At 38.7% G+C, this 19161-nt stretch overlaps 1 protein-coding gene and 1 long non-coding RNA gene across 6 annotated transcripts; both read left to right on the forward strand.

Moving 5' to 3' along the window:
* The first annotated feature begins 1122 nt into the window (after positions 1-1122).
* LOC112190970 lies at positions 1123-3690 on the forward strand. 5 transcript variants are annotated; one of them, XR_002932729.2, is made up of 4 exons: positions 1123-1168; positions 2128-2176; positions 2541-2691; positions 3060-3690. It is a non-coding gene; the product is annotated as an uncharacterized LOC112190970 (long non-coding RNA). The 5 variants fall into 5 exon arrangements; XR_002932728.2 differs by having other exon boundaries at positions 1130-1188; XR_002932727.2 differs by lacking the exon at positions 1123-1168 and having other exon boundaries at positions 2033-2176.
* An 11567-nt stretch (positions 3691-15257) lies between these two features.
* On the forward strand, positions 15258-19123 carry LOC112189900. Its single transcript, XM_024329283.2, has 6 exons — positions 15258-15439; positions 15525-15818; positions 15914-16087; positions 16217-16323; positions 16999-17321; positions 18185-19123. Exons 1-6 carry the CDS (start codon positions 15317-15319, stop codon positions 18739-18741), a joined length of 1578 nt encoding a protein of 525 aa, XP_024185051.1. The 5' UTR covers positions 15258-15316; the 3' UTR covers positions 18742-19123.
* The last annotated feature ends 38 nt before the right edge of the window (positions 19124-19161 follow it).

Here is a 19161-nt window from a genome sequence, read left to right on the forward strand (position 1 = left end):
GTAGTTGCAGCAGGTGCACAAAACAGCAGAACTGCGGTGCTACAAGGCTGTGGGGCTGCAGGACTACGAGTTTGAGGTGCTGTACGGTTGCGAGGCTGGTTGCTGAAGGCAGGCGCACGGGTTGTTGCGGGGTAGATGGTGCTCGGGAGGGTAGGTTGCAGGGCTGCGGGTTGCAGGAGAGCAGACGCTAGCGTGGGCTAGCAGGGGTTGCGGGGAGCAATAGGCACGCGGGTGCGCAGGAGGGGAGCAACGAGCGCAGGGGCGCGTTGGAGCTGCGGGGGCAGCAGGCACAGGGTTGGGGCTTTGATAGGAGCATTTTAATGCGACGTTTTACTTGCTTTTCCCTACATTTCTTGCGTTATTTCCTTATTAAAACCCTGTTTAGGAAAGTTTTCATTCTTTGATTGGGAAAGTTCCTATTTGTAGAAAGTTTCTATTTTTATAGTTTCTTTTTATCATTTTAGTAAGTTTCCATTTTCAGTTTAGGAAAGTTGCCATTTTTAATTTTAGGAAAGTTTCTATTTTTCTTATTAGTTTCTATTTTTAGGACCTCCAAGCAAGTGGAAAATCTTGAGGAGGAAAATCAAAGTTGCAACCAAGTGGAAAATCTTGAGGAGGAAAATCAAAGTTGCAACCAAGTGGAAAATCTTGAGGAGGAAAATCAAAGTTGCAAGCAAGTGGAAAATCTTGAGGAGGAAAATCAAAGTTGCAACCAAGTGGAAAATCTTGAGGAGGAAAATCAATTCAAGTTGAACAAGTGATAAACAAGTGGGAAGATATTTTTTACAAATTTGTCTAACATATCTAGCCTTTCATTTATGTTCATCTCCACCCTCCATTCATCATTTTTTGGGCTATAAATACACTTCTCCTCTCACTCTCAAAAAACATTCCTTCATCCATTCCATCTTCTTTGTCTCTCCATTTCCTCTCCATTTTCCTTAGTCACCATTTCCTATACATATTCCTTCATCCATCTCATCTTCTTTGTCTCTCCATTTCCTTTCCATTTTCCTTTTCCATTCTCTAGTTCTTAGTTTTGCATTTTCAAGTAAAGAGAAGAAGAAGAAGCCGTGAGGACATAGCCTCCATCATCCACCTTGAAGACTTGCTTCCAAGATTCAAGATTCCAACGTTCAAGCTCTCCATCTCCATCTCCCCTCACGGTGTAATTCATTCTTTTTCCTTGTAATGATCTTTTGTTTTCCTTGTTTGAATTCATATGAACTTGTTTCTAGTTAACAAATAATGTTAAGGGCAAAGTTTAAAGCCCGTTTATATGTTTTGAGATAAAGTTGTGATTTCTATATGTTGATTTTTATGTTGCTTATGTGGGTTTGTTTAATTAAATTTGCATGATAGAAAACTTTTGTATTTTAATCTTATGTGGTTGCAAACACTTAGGGTTTTGATATAATTGGTGCTAGGTTTAAGAACATGAAATCGACTTTTCGTTTTGTGTAAACTTGAATCAAAGTAGTAAAGGTTTTGTGCAAAGACCGAATTTAATTAAAGAGGATTGCAATTAGGTGGACTTTTCCATACTAAGTTGTACACTTGAGTTGATAGCCTTTCTCTATGTCTAATGCGTTGAACATGTCATGATTGACTAGCTTTCTAGGGCTTGATTGCATGTTTGATAGGATTAATCTAGGTGCTTTCGCTTAGGTTAATTAGCATTGAAAAGTAAAATATGGGAAATCATTTGCTTTCGAATGTTTCACATGATCAACTCCTCTCTCATGACATTTAAAATCAACTATAGGAATTGTAATTGGATTTCTTGCATATGGATGTGGTTTTAATCTTTGTTTCTTATGTTTCATTCTTGTACATGTGTTTTTATATTTTCTTTATTTTATTTATTTTAATTTTCAATTCTATAATTCTTAAACCCCCCTCCCTTTTTATTTTGTTACTTGTATATATTTCTATTCTTTATTTTATTTTTGTAAATAATACTTTATTATTTTAATTCTTTATTTGTTTATACAATTGTATATATTTATATTCTTTATTTTATTTTTGTAAATAATACTTTTCTTTATTTGTTTCACAATTACAAGTGTACCCTCAATCCCCGGATAGAACGATCCCTATTTGCTTATACTACTAACGATATTTCAGGGTTAAATTATGCGCTTCCCAAAAGCGCGTCAGGCTTGCGGCAGATTTGGTGAGAATTTTTTTTTTTTCTGGTTTTTGTTTTAGGGTTTTGGCTTTTAAGTTAGCGTTAGGGCTCATGCTGATAACGTGTTTAAGGAAAATATGATTTGCTGAGAGAATAGATAGGAGAATTGTGTGTCATATGATTGATAATAGGAGCCCTTTATATAGGAATTTACAGAGTACATAAAATGTAATAGAATCCGAACATTACTAGGAAATCTAGAACCTTCTCCGATTACAACTCTAGGACTAAACCCTAGTTTGAAGAGCACACTCAATGTCGATATCCTTCAACAGTGAGATCATGGAAATCATTGCATTTTTTGATGCATGAGGAGTTAGACTAATAAAAATCATGGTACCGCATATAGGTAATAACTGTGAATTGAATGGGTAGATCAGCAACCATTACCAATCTTTTGAAGGGAAAAATTCGGCATTACATTGCATCCAGGATCGACTGCCTCTTGGTAGTGAAAGTTCATCATCGTCTACCAGCATTCTAGTTAGGGTAAAGCTATGGTATGTTAAAATTTCTCATACATCAACTATTTTTACCACTTTAAGGACTCGTGTTACCACTTTGAGGACTAATATTACTATTTTGAGGACTCGTACTGTAAACTAAGAAAATTTACCACTTTAAGGACTCATGTTATCACTTTGAGGACTAATATTACTATTTTGAGGACTCATGTGGTAACTAAGAAAATTTACCAGTTTAAGGACTCATGTTACCACTTTGAGGACTAATATTACTATTTTGATGACTCATTTTACCACTTTTAAGGCAATTGTATGCATGTCATACGTTAACACATTGTAGAATTTTCCTTCTAGTTATCCCCTGATTTTGCCATCATTTTTATCTATGATTTTCTTCAGCGCAGGTGCATTGGTATTGTTGTTGGCTAGCTCATCTATCTCTGACATACTTAAAAAATTAAAATCCATCACAGGCTGTGGGGAAAAGCAAGGTCTTGGAACAAATGAAATGTGCTCATCTGAGATTCCAGGAGGAGCATCAAGTACTGGCGACCAAGTTTGCCCTCGTAAAAATCCTTTAGGAATTGCTTAATCAGCATACAACAGCTTCACATGAAACCCAATCAACGTGACCCCAAGGTTGCTCTGGTATAATTCATGGCCTTCTGGTCCAAGCATCTATAGGATGCTTTGAAATGTCAACGTCTAGCAGACCCACCTGAAGTACCTAGCTGCTGGTGCAAATGAAGTCCCTAGCTACTCTTGCCAACTCCTTTTCCTGATGATACCAGTATGTTCTTAAAGTTGTCATAATTTTGCTAGTGTAACACTGTAACCAAGTCCACTATCGGTCAACCAAGTTTGTTTTGGGCTTCTGTCTCGCATTAGGCCAAGCCACTATGGATTTTGTTTTGTTTCTTCTGGGCCTGTGTGCATCTTGCTGGGTCTATGTGTCTTTTGTTACGTGGTCTTCAAGACATTTGATACGATTATCTTGAAGTACAATCCTTAGTATAAAAATCACGATAACAAAAACACATCATTCTTCCATCATAGTAATTAGTTTTGCAAGGAGGAAATAATATAACACTTTTTACTTTAAAAAAGAAAGTTTCATTTACTAAACCAAAAAATTACATCGAGAAGAATGACAATAATATATTCTCAACCACTCCAAACAAAGAACAGAAAGCTACTCATATTCCAAATATATAACCTACAGTTAGTCTTGTAGATACTATGAGTACTCAATAACGCCAAAACACTATCCATAATGATAGCGTTTTTTATAGGTATCATATTGTTTGGTAATTAGAGAATTGACCAAATACCAATCAAATGTTTTAAGTTTGGGACACTGACATTTTGCAACCAAAATGAAAAAAAAAATACCGAAAAAGTTGTTCTGATTTTGATAAATATTGAATTTCTGATTACCAAAATGTCAGCTAAATCTATCTAATTTTCAATTTACATACATGTATTATTAGAAATATATACATATCTATTTTATTAATAATAATAATAGCATTTTCTTTTAGTTAAATATAAATTTCAACAGAAACTCAAGCCAGAACGGGACATACAAACATCCCAAACACAGAAAAAAAAAATCCCACCATTTACTTGTACATCAAACCTCACTTGTTGAAGAGCCTTCAAACTACAACAATCACCTCACACCAGCCATAAATGATCGCCTTCTACAAATCAAGCACCACAAAGGCTTTCAGGCACTTGTTGTGTGATTAGATCCTAGTCGTTAGCCATGTTCGCAACATAGTCAATGAATCATCAAGACCATCACAATCACTTAGAGGCTTAAGGCACCCCCTCGCTGGTCGTATCTTCCAACCCAATTCTACAAAGTCGTCTTCCTGTGAGAACTCGCTTCGACTGGAGGATGTCTCTATAAAGTGTACGACAAACCCTAATCTAGAACTCTGTCAGTTAGGTAGGGTGTTCGTCAACCATAGTAGACGTTGGAAGGATGCACAGAAACCCTGAGTTGTGGAGAGGACAATAACGCTTAAGATCGACAATGTACACCAATGTTGAAACCCAACACCAAAGTCTCTAGGGTTTGGCATCTTCCGGTATAATAGTATTACCATTATTAATTACCACTACTTGATAATTGGTATATATATTTCAATAAACTTGGAAAAATAGGTCATATAATATGAGATCGTTGAAAAAAGGGTAAAATTCTCAGTTACATGTACATAAATAAAGTTATCAATTAAGTAGATAAACACAAAGTTAAAAAATATATATAAAATTGAAAAACTAGTGTCCCTTTCTCTAATTACTATTCAGTCTATTCCAAAAGAATATTTATTGTAAAGTTACTAAAATCAAAAATTAAAATATGGTGTTTCTATTCATACCTTCAAAATTAGCATTTGTATCTCCTTACTTATTAGATCTCCAACTTACTTTTTCATATATACAATATGCTAACTACACCTCCTATAATTTTCCCAAAATGCCCTTAGCCCATAATATATGACCAAATTTAGGGTTCTTGATAAAGGCTTACAAGCAACTGCATTGCAATTATATTCGGGTAAAAATTAATCTGTAATTGATATTTGGGTAATACTGTGCTACAATTTATATAATAGAAACATATACATGCTTTGATGTTCCTTTACCCAAACATATACTGTGCCATAACTTTTACCCAAACCTTATGCAACAAACATATACATGCTTTGATGTTCCTTTTTTTTTTTTTTTTTTTTTCACAACTGAATGTAGAGGTATAAAATAAAGAGAGCGACATAGGACCAATTCTTGCAATCAAGCTAGGAAACTCATACTGACCATACAACAATAGAAAGTTACAGCGTCTTAACATGAATCATCATCTCAAATGCAATACATGTCTCTTTGAGTTCCTAAAGAATAAAACAGACTATAATGAACATAAAGAAATACGATTGGTGAGTTGCAAGCAATCTTTGTTGTAGAAATATGTATGTATGTATGTATGTATGTACGTATGTATGTATACACATGTAATTGAAGGCTATGATCTAATGGTGGTAGGTGTTTATGAATCTTTGGATAAAAACAAAAATACATGATCTTGTAAGACCAGTGAAGACATCAGATTGGTGTTATGAGTTATATTGGATTTATTATCAAACAAGCATAGGGAGTTTTTCTTATTATTATTATTATTTTCATTTGTTTCCTTATTAGTCATTTTAAATGAGTTGACAAAGTCAACTATTACATGAAAAAATTGGGAGTTCTAAATACCAATTTTGGAGGTATATATGAATAGAAGCACTCATTAAAATATTAAATTTGGAAGAGTGATTAGATACTACAAATTTTGGTGGGTAATTGGTAGTGATGCCTATAACCAATTTGAACCGACCTAGTGGCAGCCACACCTTTTTTTTTTTTTATTGGGGAGAGGAGAGGGGCTTTTGATAGTTGACCAATGTCAAATGTCATGATACAACCTCACAAACAACATCAAGATGAATCATTTCACCCTTTTCAACAGCCTAACCCTAAAAAATCTAGAAAATCTAGATTAAAGCTCAAAGGAACGGTCGGATTCAATTCGATTTGGACATGTTTCTCGGTTATAAACATCCCCCCTAATTTCATATTCAATTTAACAATCATGGCCAAAGTCAAGAACATACATATTAAGGAAGACATCACTGATCTAATCCTCTCTCTAAGGTTGACGAAACTTTAGCAGCCGGAGGCTGTATCTGTAAGACCTTACATGTCTAGGGTGGCCTATCGTTTGGCCTCGCCGACGTTGTGCAGTCTATTGCCAAACATGTAGTTTGATGCTAGTGCTCGAGGGAGGCTTGATTGGGAGTGTTATGCTCAAATGGTTGACAAGATTGAATGGTGTAGGGTTATAGTGTAAATCCTGAGGTGCTAAGATCGTCATTGCAGCCTCTGGGGTTTTCGGCCATCATCGTGTCCATGTGCGACATCAACTCTTAGTGGTTCTCTAACATCTGGTTTGTTTGGGTTGATTCAAACTAATGTAGGTTCAGATCTACTTGGGGTTTCCAGTGTCTGTGACTTTCAGGTGGTCAACAACGTACTGGATTGGCAGTGGCGGCGGGAACTTGGACGGGCCCTTGTGGAGGCATTGTTGTGTTGCTGAATGCGCGGATGTTGGTGCAGAAGAAAACTGATTGGGCCTGAGTTGGGCTATTTTGCTGGGCTTTGGGCTAAGGCTCTCTCTTGTTGGGCTGCACTGAGCTACTTTGCTTTAGTTAGTTTTTTTTTTTCCTTCTTCTCCTGATTTCCAATATATTCCTATAATTTTAGAGAAAGTTATGAACTTTTGTGCATCTTATGTGTTTTTATTTTCTAGGTTTGCTAGTTTTAGTGAAACTCACTGCGTGTGAAATGTTTTAATGAGTGGTGCTATCCTATGTGCCATATTTTCTTGTCTGTCTATAATTAGAGAAACCCTTTGATCCTCTTTAAAAAAGAAAAAAAAAATTTAAATATACACCCCCAATCACTTAATACACATCCCTATTATTTTATATTTCAAATTAGATTTTGTAGGTAGGTTAAATAGCCAAAACAGACATCTATGCATTAGAAGAAGAAGAAAAAATAGTATTTGCAGCTCTGCTTCCGGTGGTCGCAGCGCTATCCCGACGGCTTCCTGCTGTGAGATTATCCAGACGCTTCTGCTTCTGCACCATCCTCTGCTTTCTGTCTTTTTCCCCGACTGACTACATATGCAACGTGGTGCTCCTGCACTGCACCTCCATTGTCATTTCTATCCAATTTTTTCCTGCGGCTTCAGCATCTATTTTGATGCAGCACTTCAAGATACTCAATTGGAATTGTCGTGGCCTAGTTAACACGGAAACACAGAGAGCTTTGGTTTCTATGGTTCGTAAAGTCAACCCTAGTCTAGTCTTCATCTCGGAAACTCTGGCCGGACCGAGGCTCCTCGAGGATCTGAGAGTCGAAATGGGTTTTGCTGGATGCATCTGTTATCCCAAAAAGAAGGGTTCACGAGGTTTAGCCCTCTTCTGGTCGTCGGATTTGAAAGTTAGTCTGCGTACTTACTCGGCGCACCATATCGATATGGTGGTTGCATTTCCGGGCATCGTCGTAGGGTGGCGGTTTACCGGCATCTATGGCTTTGCTGCTCAGGGGGATAAGGTTCTAACATGGGACCTGTTACGAACTCTAGCTTCACAGGTGAATTTTCCGTGGTTGGTTGCCGGCGACTTCAATGAGATTCTATGTGTAGCTAACAAATCGGGAGGTCCACGGCGGAGAACAGTTTTGATGACCATGTTCTGGGAAGCTTTGGTTGACTGTAATATGGATGATATGGGTTTCGTGGATTCTCGCTTTACCTGGGCGAATCGTTATACGAAGGAACGTTTGGACCGGGGTTGTTGCACTCAAAATTGGCGTGCACTCTATCTGTATTCTAGGGTTGTCACGCTGCCGCCTAACATGCCAGATCATAATCCCATTGTTGTAGAGGTAGCTGCTGCACCGATGGTTAGAGTGCCCAGGTCTAGGCGGTTTGGGTTCGAGAATATTTGGATGCAACATGAAGAATGCGCTGCTGTTATTCAGAAAGGGTGGTCCATTCCCTTTGTTGGTGAACCTCTGAAGCAGGTTGGATTGAAAATTGGCTCAATAGGTAAACTTCTGATGGAATGGGATGCGGGAACTTTTAGGCAGAGAAAAACCGAGATGCTTCTCTTGCAATCTAAGATGGATATGTTGATGAAACTTCCATTTGATCCTTCTCACTTTGAACAACAAAAAGCTCTTCAATTTAGATATAATGAACTTCTATCGTTGGAAGAAGCTTATTGGCGCCAGCGGTTTAGAGTATTATGGTTGAAAGAGGGGGACCATAATTCGGTTTTTTTCCACGGGAAAGCTTCTAACAGACGTAGTCGTAATAAGGTGGTTGGTATCACTGATTCGTCAGGGCAATGGCAAACTGATCCTGCTCAGGTAGCCTCAGTGTTTGTTAATTATTATGAAATATCTTTCCCTCAGAGGGTTCTGATCCTGCAGCTTTGGAGGTAGTTCTTGAACAGATTCCACCATGTGTTGATAATTATATGAACTCTTCTTTATTAGCTGCATATTCAAATGAGGAAATTAAGAAGGCTTTGTTTCATATGCATCCATCAAAATCACCCGGGCCTAATGGTATGTCTCCTGCTTTTTTTCAGAAACACTGGGCTATTGTTCAGCATGATGTGTGTTTAGCGGTGAAAACTTTTTTAAACACAGGTATTCTGGCTTCCGAGAGCAATTTTACTCATTTGACTCTTAGTCCAAAAATTAAAGAGCCTAAGTTTGCAGCTGATTTCAGGCCTATTGCTCTATGTAATGTGATGTATAAAATTGCTTCTAATTAAGGTTCTTGCTAACAGATTGAAAGTTTTACTACTTGGAATAATTTCCCCTCTTCAAAGTGCATTTGTTCCAGGTCGATTGATATTTGATAATACTTTGGTTGCCTATGAGGTTTCTAATTTTATGCATAAGCTTTGGTATCAGAAGGAGGGTTTATTTTCTCTCAAGTTAGATATCATTAAAGCTTACGATAGATTGGAGTGGACTTTCCTGACTGCTATTTTATCTAAGATGGGTTTTGCACAGAAGTGGATTGATATTGTTTTGTGTTCTATTAGAACAGTGGGCTATTCTATTCTTTTGCATGGTACACCTACAGGTTACATTACTCCTTCCAGAGGAATTAGACAAGGGGACCTTCTCTCTCCATACTTATTCATTTTGTGTGTTGAAGGCCTTTCTTCTCTTATTTCTCATGTAGTCCTGGGGCCCCAGTTGTTCATCATTTGCTATTTGGATATGACAGTTTTCTATTTGGGGAAGCATCTGTTTCAGAATGTGCTACCTCAAGTCCATCCTGGATGTTTATGAGCGTGCTTCTGGTCAAAAGATTAACCTGGAGAAAAGCAGTGTTGTCTTCAGTAAGAATGTGCATCCTTATGTCAAAGTTCATTTAGCTTCTATTTTAGGGGTGCAGTATGTTGAGGATCATGGCAGATATCTAGGGCTAGCCCTTCATGTTGGGAAATCAAAAACGGCAATTTTCTCTTACTTAAAGGAAAGACTGACAAAGAAGTTGATCAGCTGGCGCACCAAAATCTTGAGTTCTGCTGGTAAGGAGATTCTAATTAAGGTTGTGGCTCAAGTTATTCCAACTTATGTTATGAGTTGTTATTTACTTCCTAAAGGTATCTGTGACGATTTACATCAACTTTGTGCTCAATTCTTTTGGGGAGGTTCAGATTCTAATCGCAAAATTCATTGGAGGTATTGGGAACGGATGTGTCTGTCTAAAAGTGAGGGAGGTCTAGGCTTCAAGAATTTGCATGCCCATAATTTATCTATGCTTGCAAAACAGGGGTGGAGGCTGATTACTAATCCTAATTCATTATTGTCCCAATTGTTTAAGGCTAGATAATTTCCAAATGGTTCTTTTTTCGATGTGGATATGGGGGATTCCCCTTCCTTTGCACGGAGAAGCATTATGGAAGCTAGAATTGTGCTTCAGGCTGGTTTACTTTGGCAGGTTGGTACGGGCAGCTCAATCAATGTTTGGAATGATCAATGGATTCCAAACATTTCTTTTCATCAATTGCGCAGACCGTCTGCTTGTGACATTGAGTCTGTCTCTTCTTTGATTGATTCAGATACTAGGAGTTGGAGGGTGGATGTTCTGCAACCTCTATTTTCTCAGGAAGTTATTGATGCTATTTTGTGTATTCCTCTCAGTAGCAGAAATAGGAGAGATCGCTTGAGTTGGAAGTTTGAGAAGAAAGGCGGGTTTTCTACTAAATTTGCCTATTTTGTAGCTAGGAATCTGGTGATAGGGGACTTTTTTTTGCTTCTTCTTCTCTTGGTGACCCTTTCAATACTCTTTGGAAGACATTATGGAAAGCTAATATCCCCGGGAAGGTTTCTATTTGTATCTAGAGAGCATGTCACAATGTGCTACCAACATGAGAAGGTTTAAGCAAGAAGGGCTATACTGGTAATATGGGTTGTCTACTTTGCTCACACCAATTAGAGAGTGTTGGACATGTGCTTTGTGGTTGTCCTACTGCACATGAAATCCTTATAGCTCCTCCTTTTTCCATTCAGGTTCCCATTACTCATTCTTTTATTTAAAGGAATGGTTACTAGAACAAGCTTCTAGTCTCTCATCAGAAATTTTTTCTAAGTTGCTGATGATCTTATGGGGGCTTTGGAAGAACAGAAATGATAAATTATGGAATGATAATGCTAAACAAGCACCAGTAATTGTTGCTTGTACTATGGCTTGGTATGAAGAGTTTCTTCAAGCCAATAGAAGCATGACACCGATAACCCACAAGAGGATAAAAGCTGCAACATTCTGGTCCCCTCCCATGGTTGGTATGTTGTGTCTGAACGTTGATGGTGCTTATGTTCATTCACTATAACATGGAGGCACATGAGGTGTTCTGCGTAATGAGAATGGCGAGTTTGTCGCTGGCTTTGCTTATAGGGTGCCTAATGTGTCTTCTGCTTATCATACTAAGTTGCTTGCTATTAAATCTGGGTTGGAGATCATTCAGGCACTTGGCATGTCCACTATTTCTTTAATGAGTGATTGTTTAAAGGCTGTCAAGGCTGTGACAGAAGAGGACCAAGATTTATCTCCTTTGGGAACTATTGTTGAAGAAATTAAAGGTTTGCTAGCTGAATTGCAGTCTATAGGTGTTCATCATACTTATAGAATTGCTAGTCATGTTGCTCATAGATTAGCAGGTCTTGGTTTTGATACTGACATTCATATGGAATGGTTCTTTCAAGCTCCAGAGTCTATTCTGGATGCCCTACAGTACGATTGCAATCGTATGAATCATTAATACAATTTCATCTTTACTTTAAAAAAAAATAGTCATATTTTCCTTATATTATTCTATTTATGTATAAATAGTTAGATAAACACAGCAAATTTCTATACATGGCCTCCCAATTTAATATAAGAATAAAGTTAGAAACTATCTAATTTAATTTTTTTCTTAAATAAATTGTAATATTTAAGAAACCATAATATTTAGAATCTCAAAATCCTCCATTATAACTTTTAGTCATCTCAATTTTAAAAAATGGGTTCTCTCTCTAGTAGGCTCTTCCTAGGGTTTCTAGGTGGCTCCAGGCAAGCTTGGACATTTGTGGGAGATTACCGGCGGCGATGGTCTGGTGGTTTGCTTCTGGTATGCAGGCAGTGACGACAACGGTTTGAGGAAGGCTGAAGACGTCGAACATGGCAAGACAGGGCTAGGGTTTCTGGGCTCGGGTTTGGGGTTTTTTCCTCAAACTATTGGACCTAGTCTATGGGCTCTGCTGGTTATAATGGATGGTATGCGTCTTAGGCCTATCCTTAAGGCTTGGGACTCTTTTAATAGTGTTGTCTATTTTCTACTTGAACTTGGGGAATCCCCCTCTGCGTAGGGAGGTCCTGGGTTCTGTCGAATAAGTTGGGGTTTTTATTTCTTTTCTTGCCCTAACATTGTCTAGGTTTTGGTTCTTAGTCCTATCACCATAGTGATTTTATTTGGTTGCTTTAGGGTAGCCTAAATGGCTTGATATTGACGTGGGCCTTTCGGGGTAGGTCATTTTGTGTAATCATTTATATTCGAATATATGAAAGGCTTGACGTCCTATTTAAAAAAAAAAAGAATCTCAAAATCAATGGCATTAAATACTTTTAAAACATATCGCTTTACTCCCATTTTTTTTTGTTAATTTACTGTTTTGTTATGAGAGTTATGATTAATCAATTTATTTTCTAATATAAAACATCAAAAGCTGTCTAATGACAACTTTTTAGTTTTGCTAGGTACAAAAATAATAAAGTTCATATCGAAGGAACTCTCCAGTCCTAGTGCCACGAGAGAGCAAAAAGCCAAAAGCACCAAATAGTTTCCCTGTCCGGCGGCGGCTAAGGATGGCGTCGGCTTCGCCACGTTGTCTCTGTGCTAGCTGCCAAATGGGCACTTCAATGCTTTGGGCTAAGGTCAGGAGAGAGGATGTTTGGCTTATGGTGTGGCTGGCAGTTTTGATGACGGGTTTGGGCGACTTTTATGGGTGTCGTATGGTGGTTCTTGAGCAGGGACGGGACGTTCCAGATCTAGTGGATCGTGGAGCGTCTGGGCGACAATGCGGCTCATAGGGAGGAGTTCGGGGCAGTGCTGGCGTGGTGGAGTGCGACAGTGCAGCTCTTGGCAGCGCGGCTCGTGGCGAGACTCTGTGGCGGAGTGGCTCATGGTGGCGACACTCGTGGTGGCGCGGCTCACGAAGGAACTCGTGGCAGCGTGGCTCGTGGAGGGATTCATGGGCGGCGCTACATAGGAGGCTGTAGGTGTGGTGGAATGGTGGTTGGGGCTTGGGTCAATCCTGGCTTGCTGGGCCTTGAGTTGGGCTGCCCTCTAGAGCGTAATTTGGGCTGGGGTTTTTGCCCTAGTCCATACCTATGTTTTTAGTTTTGTCTAATTACAATAAATTCCTTTTATTTAGGAAGCTAAGCACCGTTGTGCACTCTATGTATCTCTAACACCTCTAGAGTAGTACCCAAGGAGGGTATTCGCTACCCAGAGCTGTCCCTTGACCAAGGCAATCAAGGCAGTGGCCTTAGGCCTCAGTTTGGGGAAGGCCTCCATCTAAAATATATATATATATATATATATATATATTTAAAAAAAAGATAGTAAAAGAAAAAAAACGCAGAGCTGCAGTTTGTAGAATATGACGTTGAGGCCAATGAAATCAAACCCGTGACTCCATGAGGCCTCAAAATTTCTTCTTTTTCTTTTGTATTTGTAAGTTAAACACCCCAAGCTTTCCCATTTCTCCATCACTTTGAGATTAGAAAAGAAGATAACCAAAAGTTTTGCTCTCACTTTCACTAATTTGGGCAAATAATTTGGGCAAAAATGAAACATTGGCTATGTATCAACTTTTGATTCCCCTCTAATTCTTGCAAAGACAAACAGTAATATTTCTTCCTTTTATGTCTATTTAAGCCATTGACAGACTATCATAGATGTATTTAAGCAATCTTTCTCTTCCTCTTACTCAATTCTGAATTTCACCCTCTGTTCTAATTTCGTAATCACAATTCAGATATTTAATACAATTTTAACAAACCATCAAGGCCTGAAGTCCAATATTTTGTGGTTAGAAAATTAGGTTCTAATGTTCTTTATCGACATTGTTACGTTTTATTTTGTTTATATAATGTACTATGTTTTAGTTTGAACTTTGCTTTGCTGACATTTGTTTTTTTCAATGGACAAAATTATTAGGAAGGTCTCTCTAAATTTTGCTTTAGGCCTCACTTTGTCACGGGATGGCCCTATCGCTACCTCTTCATATGTGAATGTATAATGAGTAGGAGTATATGTACGTACTACCACTAACTTCTTGTCTGTCTATGGACTTAAATGACAGCGGAAAGGTATGTAACGGCTCATTTTGGCTTGTGATGAATATACTATTTCCTTAACTAAAAAAAAAAAACTTAAAACTTTTTAGTCCCGCCACTGTGAATAAACTACTGATATAGTTTTGGTTGAATGTTCAACTCACAATTTTATATTTGATTAACATGATATTTGGTAGATGAGAGCTCAATTAATACAAAATCTATTTATATGCATATATTTAAAGGGAACAATAATAAATCTGTATGATTTCTCAATAACTAACACAAGTAATCAACGTGGTCATTTACAAAACATCAATATACTAATCATATTAAATAGTAATCTTAATATAGTAAAAAAATAAGAAATTTCATGATTTTTGAGATTTAAGATATTTTAGAAAAGAACATTAAAAAGCGTGAATCTAAAGTATAGCCCAAATTCTCGTATAGTATCCTGAGCACCCAAATTTTATCTTTAAATTACCTTAAACCATTACAAAAACGAGAAAAGAAAACAAAAACAAAAACAAAGACTGAGATTGAGATAGTGAGTGTGACTGAAAGGCTGCCCACACATTTTAGAGTGCACAAGTTGAGACTACGTCAGTCTACCAAAGTGGTGCCTGTACTCCTCTTAGTCTCACCTTTACCTGATGAAATTTAGCGCAACTTTACCATACTCGGTTAAATTAATATAAATATCCTCTTGTCGTTTTACAAAACCCCCAATTTTTTTAAATTATCCATTACCCCAAAAAAAGAAGAAAAAGAAAAAATAATCACAACCTTATCCACAAGTACACGTCGACAGACCCGCTGGATCCAAAGTCTTACGCGTCAAACAATTCCCCCCCCCCTCTAATCACCGCCGGCCCAATCACTCAGAACCGTCCGCCCGCCGGGACCCACATTTTTTATCCTTCAAAACACCCCCGCGTGCCCCCCACGTGACCGCAACAAGACAAATCGGCCGACTCCGCCGTCAAAACACGACCCTCGCGCTTCCGGGGTAATTACGTAAATCCCACGTGGCGTTCTCGGGCCGGAGCACGTGCACGGCACGTGACGGGCTTCCCCAACCCGGGAGATTTTCGCTGTCTTATATAAGAAAGGGAGCGCAGCCCAATCGGAGGTTGTTTTCGTTGACGCCAGTTTTGTACGAATATAGAAGGAACGACGACTAGGATGGTTCAGCTCATGACTCCGAGAAAGGTGACGGTGAAGTTCGACGTCGACGACTCGTCGGAAGACTCCTGGCTTGCTTCGGTTCACAAACGGCCCAAACTCGACTCGTCGTCTCCGCTGCTGGTAATATTTGATTCTGATTTCAAATCATTTCTCTGTAAGTTTCACTTGGTTGATGAGCTGAACCGCGTTTGTGTGGGTTGTGCAGGAGCAGCAGTGGGGTTCAGGAGGAGGAGGAGGAGGTGCCACGTGTGCGGTGTCGCCGCCGTTGGCGTATGATCCTCTGGAGGAGCCGAGCCCGCTGGGGTTGCAGCTGAGGAAGAGTCCGTCGCTATTGGATTTGATCCAGATGAAGCTGACGCAGCAGAAGGCTGTGAAATTGGCCAACAAGAAGAATCACAAGGGAGCTGCTGCTGCTGCTGCTGCTGCTTCTGGTGGTGGCACGGATAAGCTCAAGGCTATGAACTTTCCGGCTTCGCTTCTGAGGATTGGGACTTGGGAGGTATAAACAACAATTCGTTGTGTATTTTCGGTATTCAATTCGTATGCAGTTGGGATGAAATTTGATGAGTTTAAGTAATGATTTTGTTGTTGCAGTATAAGTCGAAACATGAAGGGGATTTAGTGGCGAAGTGTTACTTTGCGAAGCATAAGCTTGTGTGGGAGGTGCTTGATGGTAGTCTGAAGAACAAGATGGAAATTCAGTGGTCTGATGTTGTGGCGATCAAGGCCAACTACCCGGATGAAGGACAGGCGACGTTGGATGTAGTGGTAATTACTCATTCACGTTATTGTTGTTTTTCTACGAAATTGTTAGGGGGAGAGGTTGGCCAATTGTGATATGCTTCGCTGATTGAAGGCTATGAATATTATGATAGATTGTGTTGTTTCTTGGTGCAGCTTGCTAGACCGCCTCTTTTCTTTAGGGAGACGAATCCGCAACCTAGGAAACATACCTTGTGGCAGGCAACAACGGATTTTACCGGCGGGCAAGCCAGCACAAACAGGTTTATATATCTGACCTTGTAACCTTGTTTCTTTTCAAATGATTTCTCAATGGTTTTTCGTGATGATGTTGGGCAAGTTTTCAACACATCTTTGTAGGCATAATCTCCTCGCTTCTTCTCTTGCCGTAATGAAAGTTTTAGATTTTTGGCTATATTTAGAAATCGAAATGGATATGGTCTCCTCCCAGCCAATGTACAATTAAACTTTGTACATCTTGGAATAACCCTCTTAACGCCTGCCTATGCAAACAGTCTACACTATTCACTAGGCATTTGCTGAAAACAACCGTCTTAATCTGTGAAAGAGATGACGGTTGTTCTTTAAAATACGTGTATAAAAACTACATGCTATGGAAAATATTTTTTTTTTTTTTTTTTTTGTTTGAAGGATAAAAAAAAAAGAAAAAAAAAGCTGCATGCTACGCACAGTTAGAAAAATGCAAGTGCATATAGATACAATATCCACATGGTGACATGTTCCAAGCATTGCAAACTGGATTGCTTTTATAGAAGTTCACCTTATATAGGGTTATAGGGTTTGTTTGTTTTGCCCAAAAGAGTTGTACAGAGATGGTCTAGTAGGTTGGAACTCATTTATGCATGCTGTTGCTAATTTTTTTTACCTTCTTTATGTTCTAAACTTTTATTCTGATTTGGTCTTTTATTCTGTTCTAGGCGACACTTTCTGCAGTGCCCGCATGGCTTGCTTTTTGGCAAGCATTTTGAAAAGCTTATTCAATGTGATCCTCGTCTCAACTTTTTGAGTCAACAGCCAGAGATTGTGTTAGAATCTCCGTTCTTTGAAGCCAGAGTTTCAGGAACAAGTGACACTGATGAATATAGACGTCAGTTTAGTTCTAAGCTTGAAGATAGACCTATATTTGGGTTGCAGGGTTCTGCATCACCTTCTGGAACTCATTCGTCCTCATCTAGAAATGAAGATTTTGCTGGCAGAGCTCCTGAAAATTATTCCCGCGAAATTTCTTCGCCTAGCTCAGGTAACTGTATAGGCCTTGAATTGCAATTTATTAAGACAAGTAACTAACTAACATCCATCTTTCTTCATAATGAAGCTCTGATAACATGTCAACTGAGCCTTCATCTTGGTAGACTAATCTTATATGGTTATCCAACTTATATAGTTTAGCTAAAGACTATATTGTTTATTATCATATAACTATGACATATTATTGCGGAGTTAAATTGTAGGCATGTGTTTGTTGTATTTCATGACTAGCAATTTTAGCTGCCTATTACTGTCAGTAATCGATTTTATTCATGGATTTTGCTACTCTGATAATCATGTAGCTGTATGGAGGTGCCGTTATTAATGAAAACGAGCCTTCAAGGTTCCTTAATGGTAGTTTCTGTTCAATATTGGTATATTTTGTTGAATCTTTTTACTTTACTTTAAGCTTGTGGGATCCACAGCAGTATAACATGGCATAAAAACTATATAGTCTTGAATCTTTGATATAAATCTGGAAATCCTGCATTGATATAAATCTTTGATATAAAAACTATATGTCGTCCATGTTTGGCGTTGACCTGGAACATCCAGGAGAGTGCGAGTATTAACAAGTATTGATATGTTCAATATGATGTACAGTGGAGTACTGGTGGCAGGGGAATGTTGTGAATGCTTGTTCTGTTTCTGGCATGCGTTTCTTTTGTATTGTTTGTGTTTCATCATGTTATATAGGATTATAGCACTGTTAATCTTACATGACTAAAACTATGAAACCACGGTTTTCTATTTGATGTCTCTCAAGTATTGCAGATATTTATGGTTTTTGGTATAATTTTGCTGTGGATGGTGCATTGCCTCTATTCTGGGTCTAAATAGTCTCTTTCTATACAGCAATGGACACCCCTGCAATTGCAGAGAAGGGAAACTTTGGAGCCAGAATCTCAAAGATGCCAAGCAAATTTGATCAAATCAAAGTTCCTGGACTTCGCTCGTCAATGTCAGTGAGCGACTTTGTAAGCCATATTGGTCAATGCATCACGGAAAAGATGTCCGGCACTCCCATGTATGCTGGCAAGGAGCAGCCTAGCAGTGACATTTTAGAGGAGATTACTCAATACTTGTTTAATGACTCGCAACTCAGCTTACCATCTGACGAGCAGTCCCTCATGTCAAGGGTCAACTCCCTTTGTTGCCTTCTGCAGAAGGATCCTACTACTGTACAAAACTTGCATGCTAGAAGTGATGATGGGAGAATGGGTGAAACCAACTCTGCTTCCGCATCAGGCTATCAGAGTAAGATTGGAGAAGGGTTTGCCACACCCAAGATTGAGGTCACTGATATTTCAGACAAGCAACCAGGAATCTCGAGACGGGATTCATTTGGGGAGCTTCTTCTTAATATTCCTAGGATACCATCTCTTCCCCAGTTTCTTTTTAATTTTTCATAAGATTAAGGTAATCAGAGGAACATAGTGATCACCTACCATCCTAAGCTACTCTTGTGAAAAAGCATAGAGATATATATATCGCTTACCGTCTGTGAAAGTGTGAATATTGGAGGTTGATACGAAAACGTGTTTACCGTCTGTGAATGCAATAGTTCGAGGCTGATACTAAAGGCGTTCAGCTTACGGATTCAGAAATGTATGTTGATGAAGAGTCCTGACGGTTGATTAAGCATACTTTGTACCCGCTAATGGGCCCGTGGTGCCTTTTGTTCCACCTTTGTGTCGAATAGAATAAATTTGGGAGCCAAGAATCACTATTTGTATATTTTTCTTGGACAAACGAGTCCGACTTTCTTGGGTAGTAAGTTGCTTGCTTTGGTTATATATTGCTGTTAATAGCTTCGGATGATGCATCTTAAG

The sequence above is a fragment of the Rosa chinensis genome, chromosome 2 (genome assembly GCF_002994745.2).
Source record: "Rosa chinensis cultivar Old Blush chromosome 2, RchiOBHm-V2, whole genome shotgun sequence".
Taxonomy (NCBI): Eukaryota; Viridiplantae; Streptophyta; class Magnoliopsida; order Rosales; family Rosaceae; genus Rosa; species Rosa chinensis.